Source organism: Erigeron canadensis, chromosome 7, assembly GCF_010389155.1.
Source record: "Erigeron canadensis isolate Cc75 chromosome 7, C_canadensis_v1, whole genome shotgun sequence".
Lineage (NCBI taxonomy): Eukaryota > Viridiplantae > Streptophyta > Magnoliopsida > Asterales > Asteraceae > Erigeron > Erigeron canadensis.
Genome location: NC_057767.1, coordinates 10,534,617 through 10,556,853, shown reverse-complemented (window position 1 = coordinate 10,556,853; position 22,237 = coordinate 10,534,617). Strand labels below are relative to the sequence as shown.

The window sequence follows — 22,237 nt, the reverse complement described above, 5'->3', positions numbered from 1 at the left end:
GTAAAGAAAAGGTAAAGTAACTACCTACGACGTTTTCCACAGGGTCTCATACCGTCTTGAGTTTATTCGACACTTGATTTAATGTTTGAAACACTTACATATTAATTTTTTAATCGATAAAAAAACATGAGGGCTCAAACATATAATTATTAAACAAAAAATATTAAAAAACTAGTATATGAGGGTTTTACATCTAAGTTTATGTGTTGGATAACCTTATATTCACTTATACTTATATATACTAATGCACATATAACTAAAAGTTACAAGTAGATTACAAATAAAACTTAACAAATCTAGGTGTCACCAATAAAATTCAGAGGGGAAGCATGAAAGAAAAAATAGACTTTATTTTAATTGGTCCACGACACTTGACAACTCAGTTTGTAGTTTTTTGTTTGTAATTTGTTTGTATGTTTAGCATTTCTCAATTATTAATACCCAGTAATCTATATTTTAAGAAAAAATTTACATATATTATGTTAAAAGCATGTGATCGTGTGATATTGGACTCAAAATTAAAACTTTACCTTGTTTTTTGGAATTGAGAAGATATAAACCTCTTTTCTGATTAGATAAATGTTGTCTAATTGTATTGGTTGTACACCAAACCGCGTAAGTGTAATATGGATGTTAGGTCGGAAAAGTTTTTATTTAAGGTTTATTGACGATTTTCCGAAAGAAGTTTGACTCAATAGGAGTTGTATGTGTATTGTTTGGCCAATTGGAATCATGCCTAATGAGGTCGTGAGGAGGATGACCTCTCCTTTTATAAAAGAGGTTTAACTTGTGGGGAAAGCTAGGGTCTTAACCTTAGCCAGGATCTCAACATATATAAGTTATTTATCATCCGATTTAGTTGCCTCGAATACATATCCCATTAATAACCGCATATATAAGTATCTTTAGAAAGGGTTTGGGTTCATTTTTAACCTTTAATCCTTCGGGCATGAGCGCTTCTTGTGGAGGCTTCGTTAGGAATTGCCTTCGTATAGCCATTCGGAGGGGTACATCATTACGTATAATAAGTAAGAATGTTGCATAAAACTTTTAGCCAATGAATATTTTGTAATCTTAAATTTGAAGTCTAACATTTAGAACTATAAATTTGTTCATTTGTGTTCGTTCATAGTGTTGTTCGTTTGTGTTTGTGTAACATTCGTTTTTTCACGAACACAAACGAATAAAATCGAACAAGCCATTATGTTCATTCTATCTGTTTGTAAACCACTCGTTAAATTACACTAACGGACATGAATAAGATCGTAACTAAAATACCAATTACTAAAACATCGAATAAAAACATCTCATTCTTGTGTTTTTTTTTTTTTTATGTTTTAATAGAAAAAACCCGTCAAAGTCAAACAAAGAGCACGAGTCGTGCCGCGTGACAGCTTCAAAACGGTGTCGTTTCCCAAATTCCTCAAATACACGAAAACCATTAAGAAGGTTCGTTAACTTAACTTCAAAGGAAAAGAGAATTGAAGATCACCAAAATCCACCAGCAGCACAAACCAACGGTGTGTCGGTGGAATAAAATTCGTTAACATCTGAATCGATCTGAATCAATGAGAGGAATGCAAAACTTACCAACAATGGATCTGTTGCGATCAGAGCCAATGCAGTTAGCTCGGATCATTATTCCCTTTGAATCTGCTCATCAAACTGTTTCTTATCTTGGTGACTTAGGCCTTTTTCAGTTTAAAGATGTATGTACTCATATATATAATTATATATGTATATATTTATGTTTCTAAAGTTTGTTAGTTGAAGTTTGTGTTATCAATAATAACTGTAGAATATATATAGAATTTATATAGAGACAAAAAATTTTGAAGTTGTGAATGTAGTTTTTGCCATATATTTGTAATGAGGAATATACTGTTTTTAAATGTCTCAAGTTTATTATTATTTTTTTAATTTTTTTTTTTTTTTTTTGTGTAAATAGCTCAATGCAGGAAAGAGTCCATTCCAGAGGACATTTGCTACTCAGGTATTTTTGTCACACGTAACCTCGTCATTTTTTGTAACACTTGTACGGTATGATTTGCGTGGTTATATTTTTTCATGATGGATCATGTTCATGTGTCGTAATGTGACATGTATCAAATATTACTAAAAAATTTCATATCATAATCAACAGAGGACTATATATATGTGGTCACCTGTATGTTTGTTATTCTAGTCATTGTAAATTTTGATATATGTCAAATATAAAGTATGCGAATACGGGAATGAACAGGGCCATTAATAAATGTGTAAATTGTGGCAATGTGACATGATTGGTAAAGTCTTACTACTAGATGCTTAATTTCTGATATATGGACCAATGAAATCTTAGTCCTGAATTAAGAGGTGAGGTGTACTTACTTGTTGCATATGTTTCCCGCGCCTTTTATTTTGCCTAGAATATACGGGTATCATAGTAGGTGCTACATTGCTGATTCGCTGGTACTGCTACTTGATATCGAAGAGATCCGGGTTAAATACTCTAGCAAAATAAATTCGCCTCCTTGTCATGGGAAAATTTCTCACAGGTCAACTGTTGTAGAATTGTAGCATAGCTACTCATAACTTTCTAATTATGAATTTGATACTGTGAGTTTCGTTTCAATTATAGTGTAGGTTTTATCTTAATGTATGCCATATAACTAATCATGACTCCGGTAAAGAATTTCTGAAATGTAAGCTTGTCGTGCACCTAGTTCTCTAACTGGAACCTACTTGACATTTAAGTGCTTATTCTTTTTCTGGCTACTAGTGGAAACATTTTGCATTTGTTTAATTCTAGAAACTTTCCGGATATAGATTAAAAGGTGTGGAGAGATGGCACGTAAGCTACGTTTTTTCAGGGATCAAATGACAAAGGCTGGCCTTTTAGTCTCTACATGGTCTGCATATGGCTCAGAAATTAGTCTAGATGAACTGGAGGTATGTAAAATGGGCTACACCCACATTCCATATTTATCATGATATCACATCCTTCTGATATATACTAGGGTGATTATTAGGTGAAACTTGGAGAACTTGAATCTGAGCTGATTGAGATGAACGCTAACACTGAAAAGCTACAGCGTGCTCATAATGAACTTCTGGAATATAAGCTTGTTTTGCAAAAGGTGAAGAGACTAATCGATAATATTACCCATCTGTTTTTTGGCTCATTCTGGAGGTGGCAGAATGGGTAGGTGAATTGAGTTATGGTAAAACCTGGTTAAGTCACCCATAATGCTTTTTCTCCAGATCAGTATTATAGAAGCAATTACAGTCTCACGTTTGATAACCATGTGTTATAATTTTTCGATAAAAAATGCATTTTTTTTTCAATATATTGATTAGGAGGTTTATTAATGAAAAATAACTTTGGCGCTTGTTCAACCCATTTGCCTAGTTTTCTATTTACTTAATTGTAGTTTACCTGTTAGGCCCTTTAGCGTTAAATGTCACCTGAATTTGACATATTTATAAGTTATAGGATCAAATGCCATATGTAGTTCATCCATACATGTTATTTGAGTTGCAAACCTCTCAAGTGCCCCAACATAATTGAAATGAGGTGTTGCTGTCTTAATTCAGGCTGGTGACTTTTTCCATCATGCTCAAAGAAGTGCTGCAGTAGAACAAAGAGAATCTGGCGAACATCGCCTTGGTGAAGGATCCATGGACAGTCCTTTGTTATTAGAACAAGTACCTATTTTTTATCTAGTGCTCTATAGTCATATTCACGACTCTATATTCGATTGCATCGTGCGGTAACATGATTTCCATCTGATCCCTCATGTTTGTAGGAAATGACAACTGAGCTTTCGAAACAAGTTAAACTGGGGTTTATAAGTGGCCTTGTCCCAAGAGATAAAGCATTGGCCTTTGAAAGGATCCTATTTCGTGCAACCAGGGGTAATGTCTTCTTGAAACAAAATGTTGTGGAAGAGAGTGTCACCGATCCCATGCAAGGAGAGCAGGTTTTTTGTTAAATCTATCTAACCTCATACTTAATCATATTCGCTACATAATAGTATTGATTCTCAAAGTTCAAAAGTAGTTTCAATACTCTGAGTATTGTTCTTACCTTAGAATTAGCAATTACTATATCCTATATTTAGATTTCTTTATACTAAATTGATAAGTATGTTTTTCGTACGCAAATTTACTTTCATCTTCTATATCCTACGACCTACGACTATCTATACTTGATTGATATGTTTTCTTCAGTTCATGAGAATCTGCCATGTTGTTTACAGGTGGAGAAAAATGTGTTTGTTGTCTTTTACTCTGGAGAAAGGGCAAAGAACAAGGTGTTAAAGATATGTGATGCATTTGGAGCAAATCGTTATCCCTTTGCAGATGACATAGGAAAACGATACCAAATGATTACTGAGGTAAAGCTAGTTTCTTTTAGATATGTTCACACTACATAATTGGTGCCTTTATGAAGTTGTATCACGATGTGTATAGCTTTGTTGTACTTAATTAGCTTTACTGGTCTTTATAGAGGATCTATAAATTTCCATTGAAGAATTTTATTCATTTACACCTTAGCTTCAAGAATTGTCTTAGCTGGCCTAAATTATGTGTAATGTATCATTTTTTTTTATCTGAAAACTGTGAGTCTTGACTTTTAGGTATCCGAAAAACTTTCAGAGTTAAAAACTACCATTGAAGTTGGAACATTGCACTGGAGCAGTGTTGTACAGTCTATTGCTAATCAATTTGAACAGTGGAACAATATGGTAAGTGTTTCTGAATCTGTTATCATGAATGGGCCAAGTGCCTTTAAATTATTCTGTCACTATAAATTCTCTACTCTTAACTTATCTTTCAACTTATGAAGGTGAAGAAAGAGAAATCTACCTACCACACCTTGAATAGTCTAAGTTTTGACGTGACCAAGAAATGCCTCGTTGCTGAAGGATGGTGTCCTGTTTTTGCTACAACTCAGGTATTTAGCCTTAGTTCTGTAAATAATCTCTCAACTCATGATCGATAGACCCTTTATAGACTACTCAATGTTATAGGGGTTCACGTTTTGCAGATCCAAACAGCTTTGCAGCGGGCAACAATTGACAGTAATTCACAGGCTGGAGCCATATTCGAGATTCTGCATACTAAGGAATCACCACCCACATATTTTCGTACAAACAAATTTACTTCTGCTTTTCAAGAAATTGTAGATGCTTATGGGTGAGTATCTGTTATATATAATTGTGTACGTATATGTTGGTAAGATCATATAGTCGTGGTATAAAACGAATTCATTTAGCTTGGTTCAAGGGTTGCATGAGTTGGAGTAATGAGTTAAAATTCCGTTAGAGCAATCCCGCAAACCCTGTTATACTCCATTTACTAAAGTTTTACTAGTAATTTATTTCCCAAACGGAAAAGTAATTCATTTGCTAAATTGAATTACAGTGACTAGTTTCATACAGTAATAGTCTAACTTTCATTTGAATTAAAGTGATTTTGGTGTGTTTGAATTATTTTAGATATATTTTATTCAGTCTGACCCCTACCCTGTGACCCGTTTAACCCATTTAATTTCTAGTTAACTATTCTAGCTTAAACACATTTACCTCGTTAGACATAAAAAAAGACCCGAGTTGTTCCATCTGTAGGTAGAGGGTCTACACTTGTGGAACTTACTGCTGCTCGTGTCAGACCTCATGGTTTAAGAAATGAGTGTGGCAACTTTAAATCTGGTCTTTCTTAATGTAGTAGGCAAACATGATCAATATATTTGTCATATAAGGTGAGTAGTATTTAAGACCATTTAAATAGTTATTTGTTCCTCTCAAAGTTAATATTTTGAAACAGTTGAATGAAAATTTGGTAGCTTCTTTCATTTGGTCACGTGTTAAAATGTAAGAAAATTCATTTAATTGGTTGAGTGAAGCCAATATAATTCTTCTTCTTCTTTACAGGGTGGCAAAGTACCAAGAAGCAAATCCTGGTCTTTTCACAGTTGTTACTTTCCCTTTTCTATTTGCGGTCATGTTTGGGGACTGGGGCCATGGTATATGCTTGTTTCTCGCCACACTATTTCTTATTCTGAGGGAAAAGAAATATTCTAGTCAGGTGATCTCCGTCGACTGCATATTCTTGTCCTCACATTTAACTTTTTACCTTCTTGATATACATGTTATCATTTAAGTGTTATCTATAACTAACAGAAGCTAGGAGACATCATGGAAATGGCATTTGGCGGTCGTTATGTTATCATAATGATGTCAATTTTTTCAATCTACACGGGACTTATATATAATGAGTTCTTCTCTGTCCCATTTGAACTCTTTGGGCGCTCAGCGTATGATTGCCGTGATTCTTCCTGCAGGTACAGAGTGGGTACTTGAATTTACTTAGATCCCGTTTTTTACTTTCCATATACTGTTTGACATTTGAATCCACTATAGGGATGCTACTACAATAGGAATGATCAAGGTACGGGACACCTATCCATTTGGTGTAGATCCTATGTGGCATGGAACTCGCAGTGAATTACCATTTCTTAACTCACTGAAGATGAAAATGTCAATCTTACTGGGAGTGGCTCAGATGAATCTTGGAATCATTTTGAGTTACTTCAATGCAAAGTTTTTCCGAAATGACATAAACATTTGGTAAGATAGATTTCTATGTTTGGTGTCACTCTTTGCATGAATATTACTAGAGAAAAGTTCGCTTTCAGTGGTGTTTGATCTCTGATAGGTCAAATGGGCTAAGCTAAATAATCAAACTAAAAAGGAAGTGGGTCAAATGGGTTGAATGAGATTTCTCTAACAGGTCAATTTGATTCTTTCAGGTACCAGTTTATTCCCCAGATGATATTCTTGAACAGTTTGTTTGGCTACCTTTCACTACTCATCATTGTGAAATGGTGTATCGGTTCTCAAGCTGATTTATACCATGTAATGATATATATGTTCCTGAGTCCTACAGATGATTTAGGGGAGAATCAGCTTTTCTGGGGCCAAAAATATATTCAGGTTTCATGCTCTCTTCTATGCTATAGTGATAGTACAGGTGAAACAATGGGCGGATTGAGTGGGTTGATATACAGGTCAAACAGTTAACTTTTATAAGGTCGAAACGGGCCAGGTTCGCCTGAAACAGTTATCCATAAATGTTAAATCATTTATAAATATTTTGTGTCACATATCAATAATTTATGTAATCTCAGTAGCAATATAAATTCCGATAAGTTGTGTAGGAAGTTTTATGCAATAAAACTTATAAAATACAATTTGGGTATGTGACCTGCAATTCGTTTCCTTTTAACCTAACATACAATCTTACCCGTTTGACCAGTTAAAGATGAAACATAACTTGAATTAACCCATTCATAAATAAATGGATCGATATTGCCACTTCTAGTTTAGAGGTATATCTTCATTGTTGTTGATAAAAGCGTAACTAATCTAAGTTTGATTATCTCTCCCACTGCCAGATACTACTATTATTGCTAGCACTAGTTGCTGTACCGTGGATGTTAATCCCCAAGCCACTTCTATTGAAGAAGCAACATGAGAAAGTACGCCAAATATATTTCTGGATCTTTTATAAATATATTCTACCCGAGTTGTTGATTAACCATTTTCATGTCTTTCTATTAGAGGCACCAAGGCCAAGCTTATGCGCCACTTCACAGCCTTGATGATAATCTTGAGTCAGATTTGGAGGATGGCGATGACAAATCTCATGGTGAACATGAGGAATTTGAGTTTAGTGAAGTTTTGGTGCATCAATTAATACATACTATTGAATTTGTTCTTGGTTCAGTGTCTAACACAGCTTCTTATCTACGTCTTTGGGCTCTAAGGTATGTTGGCAAAAGAAATTTGACAAAGCAAAACTCATACTCCTTTACTTCTAATTTTACAATGAAACCTAGAAAAATTTATCCATGGTTTCCAAGTGTTTCATTTTACTTCAAAAGATCACTATCGTTTATTTTTGTCGTACCAAAATTATCATTTTACAGAATGAATCTGGCATCACATAAAAGGGTCACATAATTGCTGTTAGTTTGCGTGTATCTAATCTTTGAACTTTTTCTTACCAGTCTAGCACATTCAGAGCTTTCGAGTGTATTTTATGAAAAGGTCCTGCTACTTGCTTGGGGGTAAGTTATCGTCATTATCTTTGTGAACCTAAAAGAACTCTTAGATGTGGCATTTTGACTCATTTACTTATGAATGGGACCATTCGGGTTATGTTTTTCCTCACAGTTAACAAGGAAACAGGTTAATGGGTCAATAGCTGAATGTCTTTTATATTTTTTAGCGGAATAGCTATTGTATTATGCATTAAACCTAGTGAATCGGCGTATTAAAAAAAAAAGCTAATTGTGAGAATAGTTTTCTAATTTTATTGAACAGTACAAACTATAGAAGATTACTAAAATGTTGAATAAACGGATAAATGGTATTTTGGGTCAACCCAACTAGACCCATTTTAACTGGTTAAAAGTTACATGGTTTCACTCATTACCCAACCTGCCCAATTTCCCACTTCCAAGAGTTATTTCTCAAAAAGTTTAACCTGAATTCGAAACAAATGGCTCTCTGTGATGTGCAGCTACAACAACGTGTTCATACTGATAATTGGCATCATCGTTTTTATTTTTGCAACCGTGGGTGTACTCCTGGTGATGGAGACTTTGAGTGCCTTCCTGCATGCGCTGAGGCTTCACTGGGTAGAATTCCAGAACAAGTTCTACGATGGAGACGGTTACAAATTCTGTCCGTTTTCATTTGCTTCAATTAGTGAAGAAGAAGACTGATATGCAATTTTTTTTGAAGCATTTCATGCATTCTATACTTCAGTATATTCTTTCACATTGGTTACTTGAAGGTGGGGTATTATTTTTTTTCTTTTTCTTTTACATATATAGGTTTTCTTTGTATTTATGTGCATTTCTTACCACAACATATATAGCATGTATAATTGCCATTGCATTCATTACTATTCAATGCATGTAAAATCATGATTGAATGAGCCAAAAATGTAATGTTATGCTACCCACATATTTGAAGTGATGTTTAAAATTCAAAGCCCAGATATAGGCAACTATTTTTTATGGCGTCAGTGTTGATAAAACTTTTAGTTGATGTCAAAAGCAATTAGTGAAGCACGACTAAATAAGTTATAAATGAAGAGGAGCTGAACAAAATGCCATACAAGAACGAAGGTGGCGGGTTTGAAAGGGTAGGAAGGACATCCTGTGCTACAATGCACATAGGGTTACGAAGAAGTTGATTAGAGATGTATAACCATGTGAGGTTTGGTAAAGCTGGGAATGAAACCATTCGCTTGGAACTACCCATGGTATCAGTTTTAACAGGCCTTTTCACCTGTTATGGTGGCGTGATGTCTTTGGAAGACAAAGATGATTTTAAGTTTTGTAAGATAACGGTCGATCTTATACTCAGTATTAAGTCAATAAGTCTTTTATGGTATGAGTTCGAAATTTTGTATGATTAGCTGTAAAGATAATGTAAATTAGAAGAATTTTTTGACCAATACAAATTAGCAAGCGTTGTGAATATAATTTATTTTTTTTTGGAAAGACGGTAATATAAAAAAAGTTGATTGACACAGTATAAACCAAAAATATTCGGAGAAAATATTAAATTGCTGTTTAAAGATAGATAAGTAAGTACCCTACAAAGTATTTGGGCCAAATAGCTTAGGGCAGTTTCTCGCTTTTTTGGTTGCCAATGGTAGTGAACTAGTGATTGTGTCAAAGTCTTGACGGGCAAATCACATAAAGTGGATAGGTTAACTTGACGGGCAAATCATATAAGGTGTATGATATCAGATGATATCTTTTAAAAGTAAAACTTGAGGAAAGGTATTTAAATCATGTATTTTCTCTTGTTTTCCTTATAAAACCATGTATTTAAATCATGTATTTTAAACTTGACTGGCAAATGGATTGACATTGCTACATGAATCATCAATGATATTTAATCATGTATTTTCTCTTGTTTTCCTTATAAAACCACCACTTTTTCATATTAAATGCAAGGGTTTTGCAACTTTTTAGTAAGATACAGTGATACACATTTGTGAAATATGCACTTGTTTATTAGTTTTATTTATATATGTTATAAGTATATGAGTAACAAATCACAAAAGCAGCTTAAAAAGGCTTTAATTCTCTAATTTTATGGGCTAAAAGAGTGCAACAATATTTGATTTGGGGGACTACTAAAAAAATCTGATTTTACTGCGTTGGACTGGTACACATGTCTTGGTGCTCATCAAAAGGCTGATTTGGCTTATGTTTTTATCTCAAACTTGTTTCATAAAAAAATGTAGCTAAAATGAAAAAACGTAGCATTAAACGCTTTCTGGAAAATATAAAAACCCTGTAAAACGTTTCCAAAGATCATATTATCATTATTGTTAAAGCTTGTTAAATAATAAAAAGGACTATCTTATCTTTTTTTAGTGGACATAAGTGATAGCGGGTCAGCCGGCAAGTTTCGACTTGCACTAGAAAATGAAAGATTACCCACTTACCGAACTTCTGAACTCTTATGCTAACAAACAAAGCTACCAAGGCTTCCAGTCTAGCCTAGCCTTTAACTGTGCTAATCCTAATTCCTATATTCAGAACATTCAATTGCTGCTTCCATAAAATGGCATTCTCTTCTCTTTTCCTAATTCTTAGGCTGTTCTAGTTATCAGCAAAGAGTTCTTATTTGTCTTCAACATACAAATTCACATTATCTTTACCATTTTGTGTTCGGAAAAATGTAATCGAATCTTGGGATTAAAGGTTTAGTGCTAAACTTAACAATTGGGCACCATGATCTTCATCAATATAAAAACAAAATTAATCAGTACAAGAATTGCTAAAAAGTATAGGGCGTTGCTTTTGTAAGAGGACATATACATTAACTACATAAAGCTATAATGCTATATAACACAGTTCATCAGAGTCAGAGCACGTAAGAGAAACTCAAACTTACACCAAATCCGGCAACTTAAATGTAAAAACACCACACACACGGAAGCACTTTTATGGTTATACTCATCTACTCATCTCTGCATTCATTTAGAAAACTCTTCCACCTTTTTGATAATCAGCTTCTGTTTTCCGTTGCCAGGTTATATACGGAGATTAGTCTATCCTGTGAGACTTCAAATGTTGCACTTGAGAGAGTGGCCTAAAAGCAGCTGCCAAAGCCCTCTTTGGATACACGGTCCTTGGTATTTTAGGTTATCCAGATTTTAAAAATTGGCGCAGATTACTTTGTTCAAAGCCATCTCCCTAGTCCCTAGCTGCTTCTTTTGTGTGTTTGGTTGTGTTATACCATGGTATAAATATATAGGGGGGAGTGAATATGGGGTTGTCCCCCATCTAAGCTTAGATGGGGAACACTTCACATCTTGGTTTTTTAATCATAAAATTCACGGGGGCCCAAAGATTTATTTAAAATACAAAGAAATGTTTAAATTTTTGTATGTGAGGGGTTCCCTATCTAAGCTTAGATGGGGAACAACCGCATATTCACTTTTCCCATATATATATTATATACATGTATATATATCATGATTATGCCTATAGTCTTCTTGCACTGACCAAGTAATTCAAATCCTTCATATAGCAAACCAAACACATCTGAAAACATGTGCCAATAGTTTATCTAGCAGCTTAAATTTTTATAGCAAGCCACTAATCCTAATAGATCATATAAAACAACACATACAGATCATAAGCAAATACATTCTTAATATCTATTCATCACAACAAAACCAATCGTAAACAGGTCGATTAAAAAACAAAGATCAAATAATTACCTGACACCGGAATCCCCCGCAATTCCAATAGCCATACCAGCAGAAAGACCAGAAAGTCCACAAGCCAAACCAGAAGAAAGATGAGCATAGCCATCAAACAAACAGTAAGACTTAGCGTAAGGATTAATCCCAGTACTGATAATCAATGCAATAATCAAGGCAAAAATACCCAACACTCCAGCCGTAACCACCGGCACAATCGACTTCATCACCAGCTCAGGCCTCATCACTCCCATCGAAGCCACTCCAACACCATTCTTTGCAGTCCCATAAGCAGCTCTCTTACCTACATACACAATAATCACAAGATAAATACGCATGACTCTTGAGCACAGTCATCGTAGTTATGCTTGAACTTTTAGAGGCCTAGGGCGGAAATTCTTTAATTGCTAAAAAAATAGTTCTAGAAATGAGAAACTAAAACTGAAGTCCCTAAATAAGGCTTATCACTTATGTATGTATATTTCAATCAGATCGCATGATACTAACAAACTGAACCTGCAACTACAATTGAACCATAATTACTGGGCACAGCACATTTTCAAACGATTTACATAAATATGGTTGAGTCACTGAACAAATTTTATGTATGAAAAGCTCAATTACACTTTAGTTATTAAAATGTTATTGAACCAAGTATTTTTATCCAGTTTGTTTCCAGTTTATTATCCGGATTTGAAGTGACTTTTAAATAACTCACTTAACCGCATTTCTGATCAACTTAGTTATATACTTCTGAAAAAAATTATATATAATCGACTTCCTTTGTTAAACACAACAGTATTCAGTAACTAACCTCATTTTTCTTAACAAGTCCATGTCGGTATTACGACGATACCTTAATACTCTATTACAACTTTTTCTTATTTTTGAGTTCTCAAAAATATGGAGCACTCGCACTATGCGTCAAACGCAAGCAAAATAATCAGGATACAATATGAAACTAAAAATCCATATCTCCAGCCGTCGCTAAGATTTTAGAGTCCCTATGTAAAACTCTCTAAATACTAATTGCAAAGAGTAAATTATATAGCTTATTTCTTTGTTTAGATATTTATGAATAACAAATATCTAAACCAGTAGAGCAAACATCTCACCTCCCATACCCCGCTTATGCCGGGATTGGGTACAGGTGAAGTTATGGAATCGATAACCTCTCAGTTAATAGGTCACCTTATATAGATCATTTCGTTTTAGACTAACTGAACATGGTGGTTGGAAATTATTTTTAAAAAACGGTTATTTCTATGTACAATATTTTGTTGTGTGTTAACTATGGTCGATTAGCAGAATCCTATATAACATTTTATACAATAGAATTGAAAAAATATGGATTTGGATTAGAATAGACATACAGGAGAAAACAAGAGCAGCGGCGGCACCAAAGAAACTGAAAAAAGGAGCAGTTTCATCGCCTGAGAAAGTTGATGAAAACATTTTCGATTTTGATCAGATGATAATGAAGATGACCGGGTTATTGTTTTAGTGTTTGGGTCTGATCCGAAAAGATATACACATATACAATCACGAAAATGTACAGTATGTCTTTTAGTTGAAACTAACTTGATAGCACTCGATACAAAATTTGAAAAGGTAAAAAGACACATGCCATGAACTTAATGGACAGTCACATACAACTTATCTTAAGATTGGTACAAAAAACCAGAGAACTCGTAATGAATCATTTATATATTCCCAATATCACATTTTAAATGTATTACTAGTATAAATTAGAAATTTTTTGAAAGAGTAATTAAATATGCTATAAAAAAGAAATAGAGTAATGTTCAACAAGTAAGAAAACAAATAAACTAATATCATAAAGTAAGGTGTAACATAAACAATTAGTACATCAAATTTTCAAGAGATTTAACATGTGATGGAATTATTATAAAGGTAAAACATATATCATTTATCTGTCTCTATCTCTATAATACATATAATGCACATATAAAAGCGCAAATAGTCATTTTACATATGTCAAATCATACCATATAATATAATAACTCTCTAAGGTTTCAAATCTGCTTATATAAAGACCTTTCTGGTTCTTCTTTTTCTTCTTTCTCTAGCAACATTATTGACGATGTTAAAGTAAAAACAACAAGATAATAAATCAAGTTGCTAGATGAAAAATTACCCGAAAGATCTAGATATAAAGCATATTTGAAATCTTAAAGAGAGCATATTTGAAACCCTTGAGGATAGGAACGTTAAGCGTCTTGGACAAAGGAGCAGATATGAAACATAATATTATGATAAGCGTTATACCACCGGTATAACCGATATATCAAATACCGGTGGTCGACCGTTACAACCGTTATTCGACCATTAACAACATAGATTTCAAGTAGAGATATTTAGAATAGTGAATAAAAGGGGATGGCCATTTTGAGGTTATCAAAACCTTGGTTGAAAAAAATGGAGAGAAATAAATTATAAAAGCCATGAATAAACATTTCCTTAACAATAAGATGTGGCAATTTGGAACACTAGTTAAGGATGAGTATTTTTTTATTTCTGACAGATCAAATGGGACTTAGCAGTTGAATAAAAAATAGCAGCAAAACATTTTACCGCTGACAATTTTGTGTAGCAATGATCAGGTCCAAGAGCCTGAGATTTAACGCTCTGCCACTTGCGAACTAGACTTTCGGTAAATCTTGCATTCACTTTAGGTATTTCCTCAGTGTCTTCAGCTATACAGTCCCCTGTACGTAACGATGTAAGATAGGTGAGCTCGCAAAACTGAACAAGTCATAGATGGTTGAAAGATTTTAAATCAAAAAAGTGGTTTAACATAAAACTGATAATTCAATTCCTTTACTAGAGGTGACAATTCGAGCAATTTACTTGTCTCGAATGAATCCAATATAAAATTACACAAAAAGGGAACACGTCAAGACACGTATAACCTCCTAAATTATGTTACCCAAAGCTTTTAATAAAGCAATACTACTACTGAAACGAATTAAACGTTTCAGAATAATAAAAGAAGGGAAAAAGAGTGTCTTCCAGCCAACCCAGTATGACCCACCCATTCCAACCCAGTTAAAGTTAAACACTTAAATCTGACCCGTTTCAACCAGATCCAATTACCCAGCCCGATCTATCCAACTTGCCAACTCTGTATTTAATGGATGAATTCTAGATAACTAGGTATGCAGTGGTTCCCACCAGATACAACATCAGAAAGAATAATTACAACAATTATTGATTATAAACAATGCTAATTGTAAGTGTTTCAGTTATATACACAATACAATTTAACATGATTTTTATATATCATACTCACATTGATCATCTGAAGCAATAGCAGAACCAATTTCTTTAAGGAGGGATAGAGACTTTCTTGGTCAGCATAAGTTTCAACACCGTGAAAGTCATCAATCCAACAAGCACCATGATCGTGACAGCCAAATCTTTTATCTGGTAAGTAATCAGTTCTTGTTCTTCATTCTCATTTAGAGAATTTTCCGCAGGAACATCAACTATATCAGCAACCACTTCTCCATTGTCAAATCATGTTAACCACAAAAGAATCACCAAACTTGCTTTTATCATTGCGTCTTACACTCTGTGACTCCTGTCCAAGAGGAAAGACCTTCTGTAAGGCCTGAATTGCACCGACTTTTACACTGTCTAGAACTGCAGTAGCTTCAGCACCAATCCTAGCAATAGCAACTGCTGCTGTCAACGGTGAACCACCAACTCCCTCTAATCGTTCTAAATATCTCAGTACAACAGGATCATCATAGTAATCACCTTAAACTGGACATTGTCTCTCTAAATCTAGGAAAAACCACCTCCATCAACCATGTTTCCCACAACTTACAAAGACCAGGAAGATCTTTTTCAGGATCATCTCTAGATTTTCCATGACAAATGTAGCAATAGATGGATCTCGGTATGGTAAGTTCTCAACGTTTAAACCTAACAACGAATGCCATTCATCAATCCCTAACAAAAGGTGAACAGAGACCCCGCTCTAATGCAAAGTCTACATCACGGTTTTCTCTTACTTAGTACATAAGAAATGGATTAGCCAAGGATGTTACTTTGTTTATTGTAGTTGTAGAAGTAATTTGTTAGCAGCTCTAATATGATGATGCTGTTCACCTATTGAAGCTTGGGCAACAAGTGCCAAAGCAACTCCATAAACTTCAAAACTTTCTGCAGGTATGTTATCTGGCGTGGCAGCAAAAAGTTCAACCTTCAATATAAAAAGGTAAATACAAGATTCAGAAACATGAATACAGAACATAGATAATCAAGGGAGTCAATCATTTGTAAAAGGTCTGGAGATAGGTGGGTAGAGCAGATGGAGTAAAAGTCAAAAGCACATAGTGTTTGGTTTAGGTATGTCTGGGTAATTTTACCTTACCTTTTCAAGAATACGTAGTGTGTCAAACATAAAGATTATATTGTTTTATTGATAAATTCATTGATATAAAGATATACAGGGTTTTAACATTTAATAAACAGGTAATTTTAAAAAATAATTGTTTGATCTCATTATATAATTTAAGGGGCCGAAATTCCCACAACTCTTTGAATAAGACGTCAGAAATTGAAGGGGGTTGAACAAAATATATCAAAGGGCTAACCTGCTCTAATGCAGTCATTCGTAAGAAGGCTTCATTCATGAAATCTTCACACATAAATCCTCCAGCAACAGCAGAGGCACCACCACCCCCAACAGCCCATAAAATGTTATGCACACCTTGAAGACCTTCTATCCCTTTTGTTCGGTGCTCCTCATCGAGAGGCAAGGTCAAAAGCTCCAGCGCATAGCGTGCGTTTATCTCTTCTAATGTTTCATCAATTTGTGCTTGTATATCTGGTGCGTGACTGCTTGCACCTTCTTCCTGCATGGCAGCAATGTATAAGAACCAAATAATTTCCCAGCACACAATACACAGCAATGTATAAGAACCAAATAATTTCCGAGCACACAATACTGATCACCCAGTTTCAAGAACTTAAAATACCTTCTAGCTCAAGCTGATGTGTCAAAAAAAAAACATCTGGGTTTTTTACTTTGTAAACACAGAAGAAAGAAAACTGACTTTTGTAAAGATACAACATTCCACATTTCTAAGAAGACAAACAATTTAAATAAATTTAATTATTACAAAAATGTTTATTCAGATTAGATCCACATGGGAACTGTTATTTAATAGTCTTACCTGTAACAACTTTAGCGCTCTCTCAAGCAACTCACACCCCTTTATATAATCAGGAGGAGACATGGCGAGTGTCCCTTGAGATTTAAACATACGAAAGAGCCACTGCTAACACAACATCCTGTTTGAATGACTTAGGTAGCCTCTATTTCAGTAAACTCTCGCCAATTTGAAGGGCCACTTCATCCTTTCCACTTTCTTGCAACACGACTAGGATCCTGGAACCTAAAAAGTTTTAGCCATAATTTATTCTTAGTAATTAAAATCATTAACTTCTGCACCACTGGTTCGTCCATGATTATTTTGCGTATGATTGATATACAATTCTGCATAGTTGCAACTCTAATGATCAAAACACTTTCCAAAAATACGTTTCATTTTGGTAGAAGATTCCATAACAAAAGTGAACTCTTTACACAGCAAAAACCGATTTGCAGCGCTAGATATCAGTTTCAAAGCTACCATTTAAGAGCACAATGAGTGTAAAACTTAAGAGATCGTTAGTCAGGGTTTGCAAGATTGGAACTATGCATGCCTCTAAGATCACAAACCGTCAATATATGCCAGCAATTTCAGTATAAAAAAAGGAAAACTAGAAAATTACTCGGAAAGTCCGACACTATTGTTTGTCATTCTTTTTAGTATAATCATTAATAATCCTCCTAGATTTTTAAAGAAATCAGATATCATATATTATTAGCACCCAACTTCAACATCTTCAAATAGTTGATCATCCATTCGTTTATGGAGATTAACATTATAAAAAGTACAATATCGGCTTATCGCTATTATTTATTGTTACCTAGGCTTAATGATGTTTAATCGAAATTAGTCAATAAACTTAATGGATTTCTCTTAAAGGTGAAAACTTGATTGCTACCAAAAAGAATTTCCACCATTTCAAAAATGAAATATATCATTAAAAGGTAACATAAGTACACGAATTTCGTAATTATGGTACCATACATGATTTAGAGCCAAAAAGAAAGCATACTTCCAACTAGACTACAAATATAATTTCTATCTACGTATATATATAGCGATAAAATGTTCCTTTTCTTGGACAATATCATTGGTTTGCCTACGCAGAAAATCTTGGTTATTATGTTATCTTTTTCTATAATTTTTCTTATTATTTTCAGTTTTTGCACTTAAAGTGACCTAATAATTCATCCGACTTTCTTCAAAATCATATCTGATTCCCCTAATTAATATATTTATGTAACTATGTTACATTTTATGAAATTTTCACTTTCAATAATAAGAAAATACGAAACATATAGAACATAATAAATAGAAGAAAGTTCAACGTTTACGCAATTACAAGGTAGTTTAGGCTTCGTTAAATTAAGCAATTTACACAAAACTTATCACTCAACTAAATCAACATATCTCACAATTCAAAAACCAGATTAGGAAACCCGCGGAGTTATTCTTAATGTACAGCAATATATCTATAGCAATACAATGGGCATCCTTATCATTAAAGGGAAGTTATTCTTAATGTAATGTGTATATATATTATATACATATAGATATATATGTGTGTGTGTCTAAAGTCTAAACATGTTAAGCAAAATCGATAAGAAATACTAATAAAAGTACATACACTGTCCCAAGGAACATCAGTAAGTATAGTATCAAACTCATCATCAACAAGTCCTTGATTATACTCTCGTTTCGTCCGAGGATTACTCAGCGTCTCACACGCCGCCATCAATATCTGTCGTCAGACTAATCAACGCCTCGTCGCTATACCCGTATTGAGGGAATTGTTTAAGGGTTTTAGTCTCATAACATCTTCTAATTCCATCACTTGAAAAATGGGGTTCAGCTGATAAAACTTTATAGAAATCAATGGGCATTGCCACGTGGCGGTCGGATATGGGGTTGGGAGGAGGGTATTGGAGAGGTGAAGTGGGTGGTGGGTCGGTGGGTTTGGTTGCGGTTGAAGGGAAGTGGAAGTCGGAGAAAAGACGGTTGGCCCATTTGCTGGCGGAGAAAGTGGTGGTGGTGGTGCCGTTGTTCACGGCGGAGGTTGGTTTAAGTAAGTGGTGGTGGTGGTGGTGTTTTTGGGTGTTAGGGTTTGATAAGAATATAAAAGTGTTTCTTTTGCGGGTGGTGGTGGTGTTTTTTAGAGTCGGGACTATACAAAAGAATTTTGTATCCGCGTGACGCGGTGGCAATAGTGTTGCTGGTGGCGTTACGATGATGACGGCTCATAACAGAGGCGAGGTTGACCGTTGGAGGCGATGGTGTGGTTATTTATTATTTTTATTTATATTTTTATAAAGATAATTGATATAAAATTAGTCATATGTTCGCGTCATGTGACAGTATGACGGCGGTAATTGATATAAAACTAGTTATATGTTTGCGTCATGTGACAGTATGATGGCGGCGGCGACGGATGGTGATAGTCGCGACAATGGGGTGGCGGCAGCCGTGATTATTAATATAAAAGTAGTTGATATAACAGAAGACATTGTTGTTATTTTAAGAGTTAAATGCATGTTGTAATTAGTTATAGGGTTTAACATAGCTGCAGTCAACTGCAACCGTTTTTGGCAGCAGCAAAGTGAAAATCAGAGGACATTATGTATATGTATAAATTAAAAGTTTTAAATTGTAAAAAAAACTTATAAACTTATATATTGTTGCAGCCATGATAGCTACCGTCATATTCGATTTCCCCTTAACTTTATTAAGAATAGTATATGTATATTATGTAGAGATCTTTAAACTAGTGGATAAATGAGATGGTAGAAAAGCCAAATGCATTATAAGGTATTCAAGATTGTTCGCATTGGAACTTTCAGTCCATTTTTCACTATTTACTTTCAATCAATTATCTTATGTCACCTTATTCACCGCTCACTCATCCTCATTCCATTATTTTGATGACATCTTACCACTCACTACAATTATCTTATTTAAAATTAAAGTTATCTATACTACTTTATAAAACAATCTACCCTCTTCCCGTTTGAGTAATTAAGATTTTGAAATGACCAAATTATCCTCTTCTTTATTCATTAATTTAAACATTTTCACCTATTTACTTGAAATGTCCTTAATGAAATAAATTTCAACATAGATCCTTCAACCCTTAAAGAACCATATTAACCTCTCTTACATCAATTAATTTATATTAACCATCACGCCACAATCGTTGTCACCGCCGCACATCGTCGCCGCCATACTTTTGTCACTACCACCATCACCGCCGCATCGTGCGGGCATCCGTCTAGTATTAAACGATAGGTCTTTGATTTTGTCTGTCGGTCAAACCTTAATCATATTTAAAGTCTTTTGATTAGTTTAACTTTATCGACTTCAATATATTAATTTATCACTTCTTAATTTCATTATGACCTACATTTCATTGTTATATCGATATTATACTCATTTTTATTGTTGAGATCTTAAACCTTAAAAAAGTCAAACTTGATGTGAGGTTTACATCTCATATTTAGGAGATCGAGTGGATTGATATAGGGTTTTTCGAGAATTGTTTCATACCAGATAATCGCTTAATGTAATAATTGGAGTACTCCTTCAAAAATAAAACATCAATTTTTTTTAATTCTTTTGAGTGCATGTATTGGATTATTATGATATTCAATAACTTAAATAAAAAAAAATCAAACAAACGTTGATACAAAATTGCAAACGATAGATACAGGCCAAATTGCCAAAATGACGAAAACATGCGGATGCTTGAAAACCACAAAGGAAGAATCCAACGGAAACACAGATAGCTAACCAAATAAAAGTTGAAATTGATAACAATAAAAGTTGGAAGTCCTGTTGATAGGTTTAGTGATTACGTTTAAGACTTACATGTACATTTTTTTTTTTAAATTACAATTAACAAAACATGTAAAAATTTTATGTAGGTCAAAAATCATGTCATTTGAATACGCTTTGAACAAAAATAAGCTAGCTTGCTCAACACATTTATGTATTAGCAAAAAGTTTTTTGTTTGTGTGCCTAGAATGAATAACTGAAGAACCCGTTGTAACTATCAAGTCCTGCATGTATTGATAGTTTGATACTTCAAAAACAGAAAACACGTTAGTCTAAGAACTCGGCCAAAGAGAAAGCTTCTAATTTCCAAGTTTATATTACAAGTCACCAAAGACAAAGTTCAACAAGTAAAAAAAAACATGATATTAATAGATTTTTGATACAAATATATAACAATCCATAAATTCCAAGTCTTCTTCAGGACCAAAATACAATAATACCATGTCCAAAGAGGTTTGTTTTTTTTTGGCAAAACTAAGCAACAAATAATAATGATAATAATAGTGACCTTATTGATGACAACTAGAAAACCGTAACTTTAACCAGAGAATAAAAGTAATAGTAACGCTAACTTTAAAGACGCAACATTGCGACAGACATATTGATGGGAAAATGGTCAATTATTCTAGTCAGTTTTGGATTGACCGGCTCGAGAAGAAAGGATGGTGCCAGACCGTAGAGGGCCAGAGCTTCAGCAAAAATGAGTATAAGGATCATTTCAACAAAAAAGTTTCGGTTGTTGTGCGTTAGCCCTGGAATGGAAGACAGTTACATTAGTAACAATTATTAGAAAATAGAAAACAGTAATTCAGCAGACATCAAATTGCTTAATAACCATATAGCAAATGAAATAAATTCTTTTTAGTTAGAGTCGACTAGTGGTAGGAATTTCGACCATGGTTCATCACAAATTTTGTAGAAGTAAATATCATATATATTTCTCCCGAACTTACCAAGGTTAAGAGTTAGGAATTCGGTTACCTTTCAAATTAAGTTGAATATCGAAAGTGAGAGCCATAGGATTTCCATCGATGATCAAGTTATATATATAGAAAAAAAATATATAAATTAAAAAAAAAAACAAAAAAAACTTGAGGATAGTAAGTGTGGCCAGCAGAGAACGATAAGATGCTATTTTGATGCTTTGGTCAATGGGCAATGTAATTGTTTGTAACAGAAGACACGGGAACAATTAAATTATAAAAGCAGCTAAACAAGGCCCTTAATTCTATTAAACTTCATGGGCTAAAAGGGTCCGTCCACTCAGCCCAACTAAAGCTTTCCAGTCTAGTCTAGCTTTTAACTGTGCTAATTTTTAGTACAGAACATTCTTTTGCTGCAAAAGCATTCTTTTCTCCTTACCTAATTCTTCGGTTGTTCTAGTTATCAGCAAAGAGTTCCTATGTGTTTTGAACGTACACTTTCACACAATCTT

General features: G+C 34.1%; 1 protein-coding gene, 1 long non-coding RNA gene and 1 pseudogene across 2 annotated transcripts; 1 reads left to right on the top strand and 2 right to left on the bottom strand.

Moving 5' to 3' along the window:
- The first annotated feature begins 1,455 nt into the window (after nucleotides 1-1,455).
- On the top strand, nucleotides 1,456-9,032 carry LOC122608180 (V-type proton ATPase subunit a3-like). Its single transcript, XM_043781270.1, has 18 exons — nucleotides 1,456-1,709; nucleotides 1,949-1,993; nucleotides 2,809-2,931; nucleotides 3,012-3,119; nucleotides 3,577-3,687; nucleotides 3,789-3,962; nucleotides 4,242-4,379; nucleotides 4,623-4,730; nucleotides 4,832-4,939; nucleotides 5,033-5,181; nucleotides 5,919-6,072; nucleotides 6,168-6,328; nucleotides 6,408-6,614; nucleotides 6,797-6,980; nucleotides 7,442-7,525; nucleotides 7,608-7,813; nucleotides 8,057-8,116; nucleotides 8,572-9,032. The coding sequence occupies exons 1-18, from the start codon at nucleotides 1,569-1,571 to the stop codon at nucleotides 8,774-8,776; spliced, it is 2,466 nt and encodes an 821-aa protein (XP_043637205.1). The 5' UTR covers nucleotides 1,456-1,568; the 3' UTR covers nucleotides 8,777-9,032.
- Nucleotides 9,033-11,485: 2,453 nt separating this feature from the next.
- Nucleotides 11,486-18,708, bottom strand: LOC122608951 (annotated as a pseudogene).
- Nucleotides 18,709-21,148: 2,440 nt separating this feature from the next.
- Nucleotides 21,149-21,937, bottom strand: LOC122609542. Its single transcript, XR_006325329.1, has 2 exons — nucleotides 21,784-21,937; nucleotides 21,149-21,554 (listed from the first exon to the last, which is right to left on the bottom strand). It is a non-coding gene; the product is annotated as an uncharacterized LOC122609542 (long non-coding RNA).
- Nucleotides 21,938-22,237: the final 300 nt, after the last annotated feature.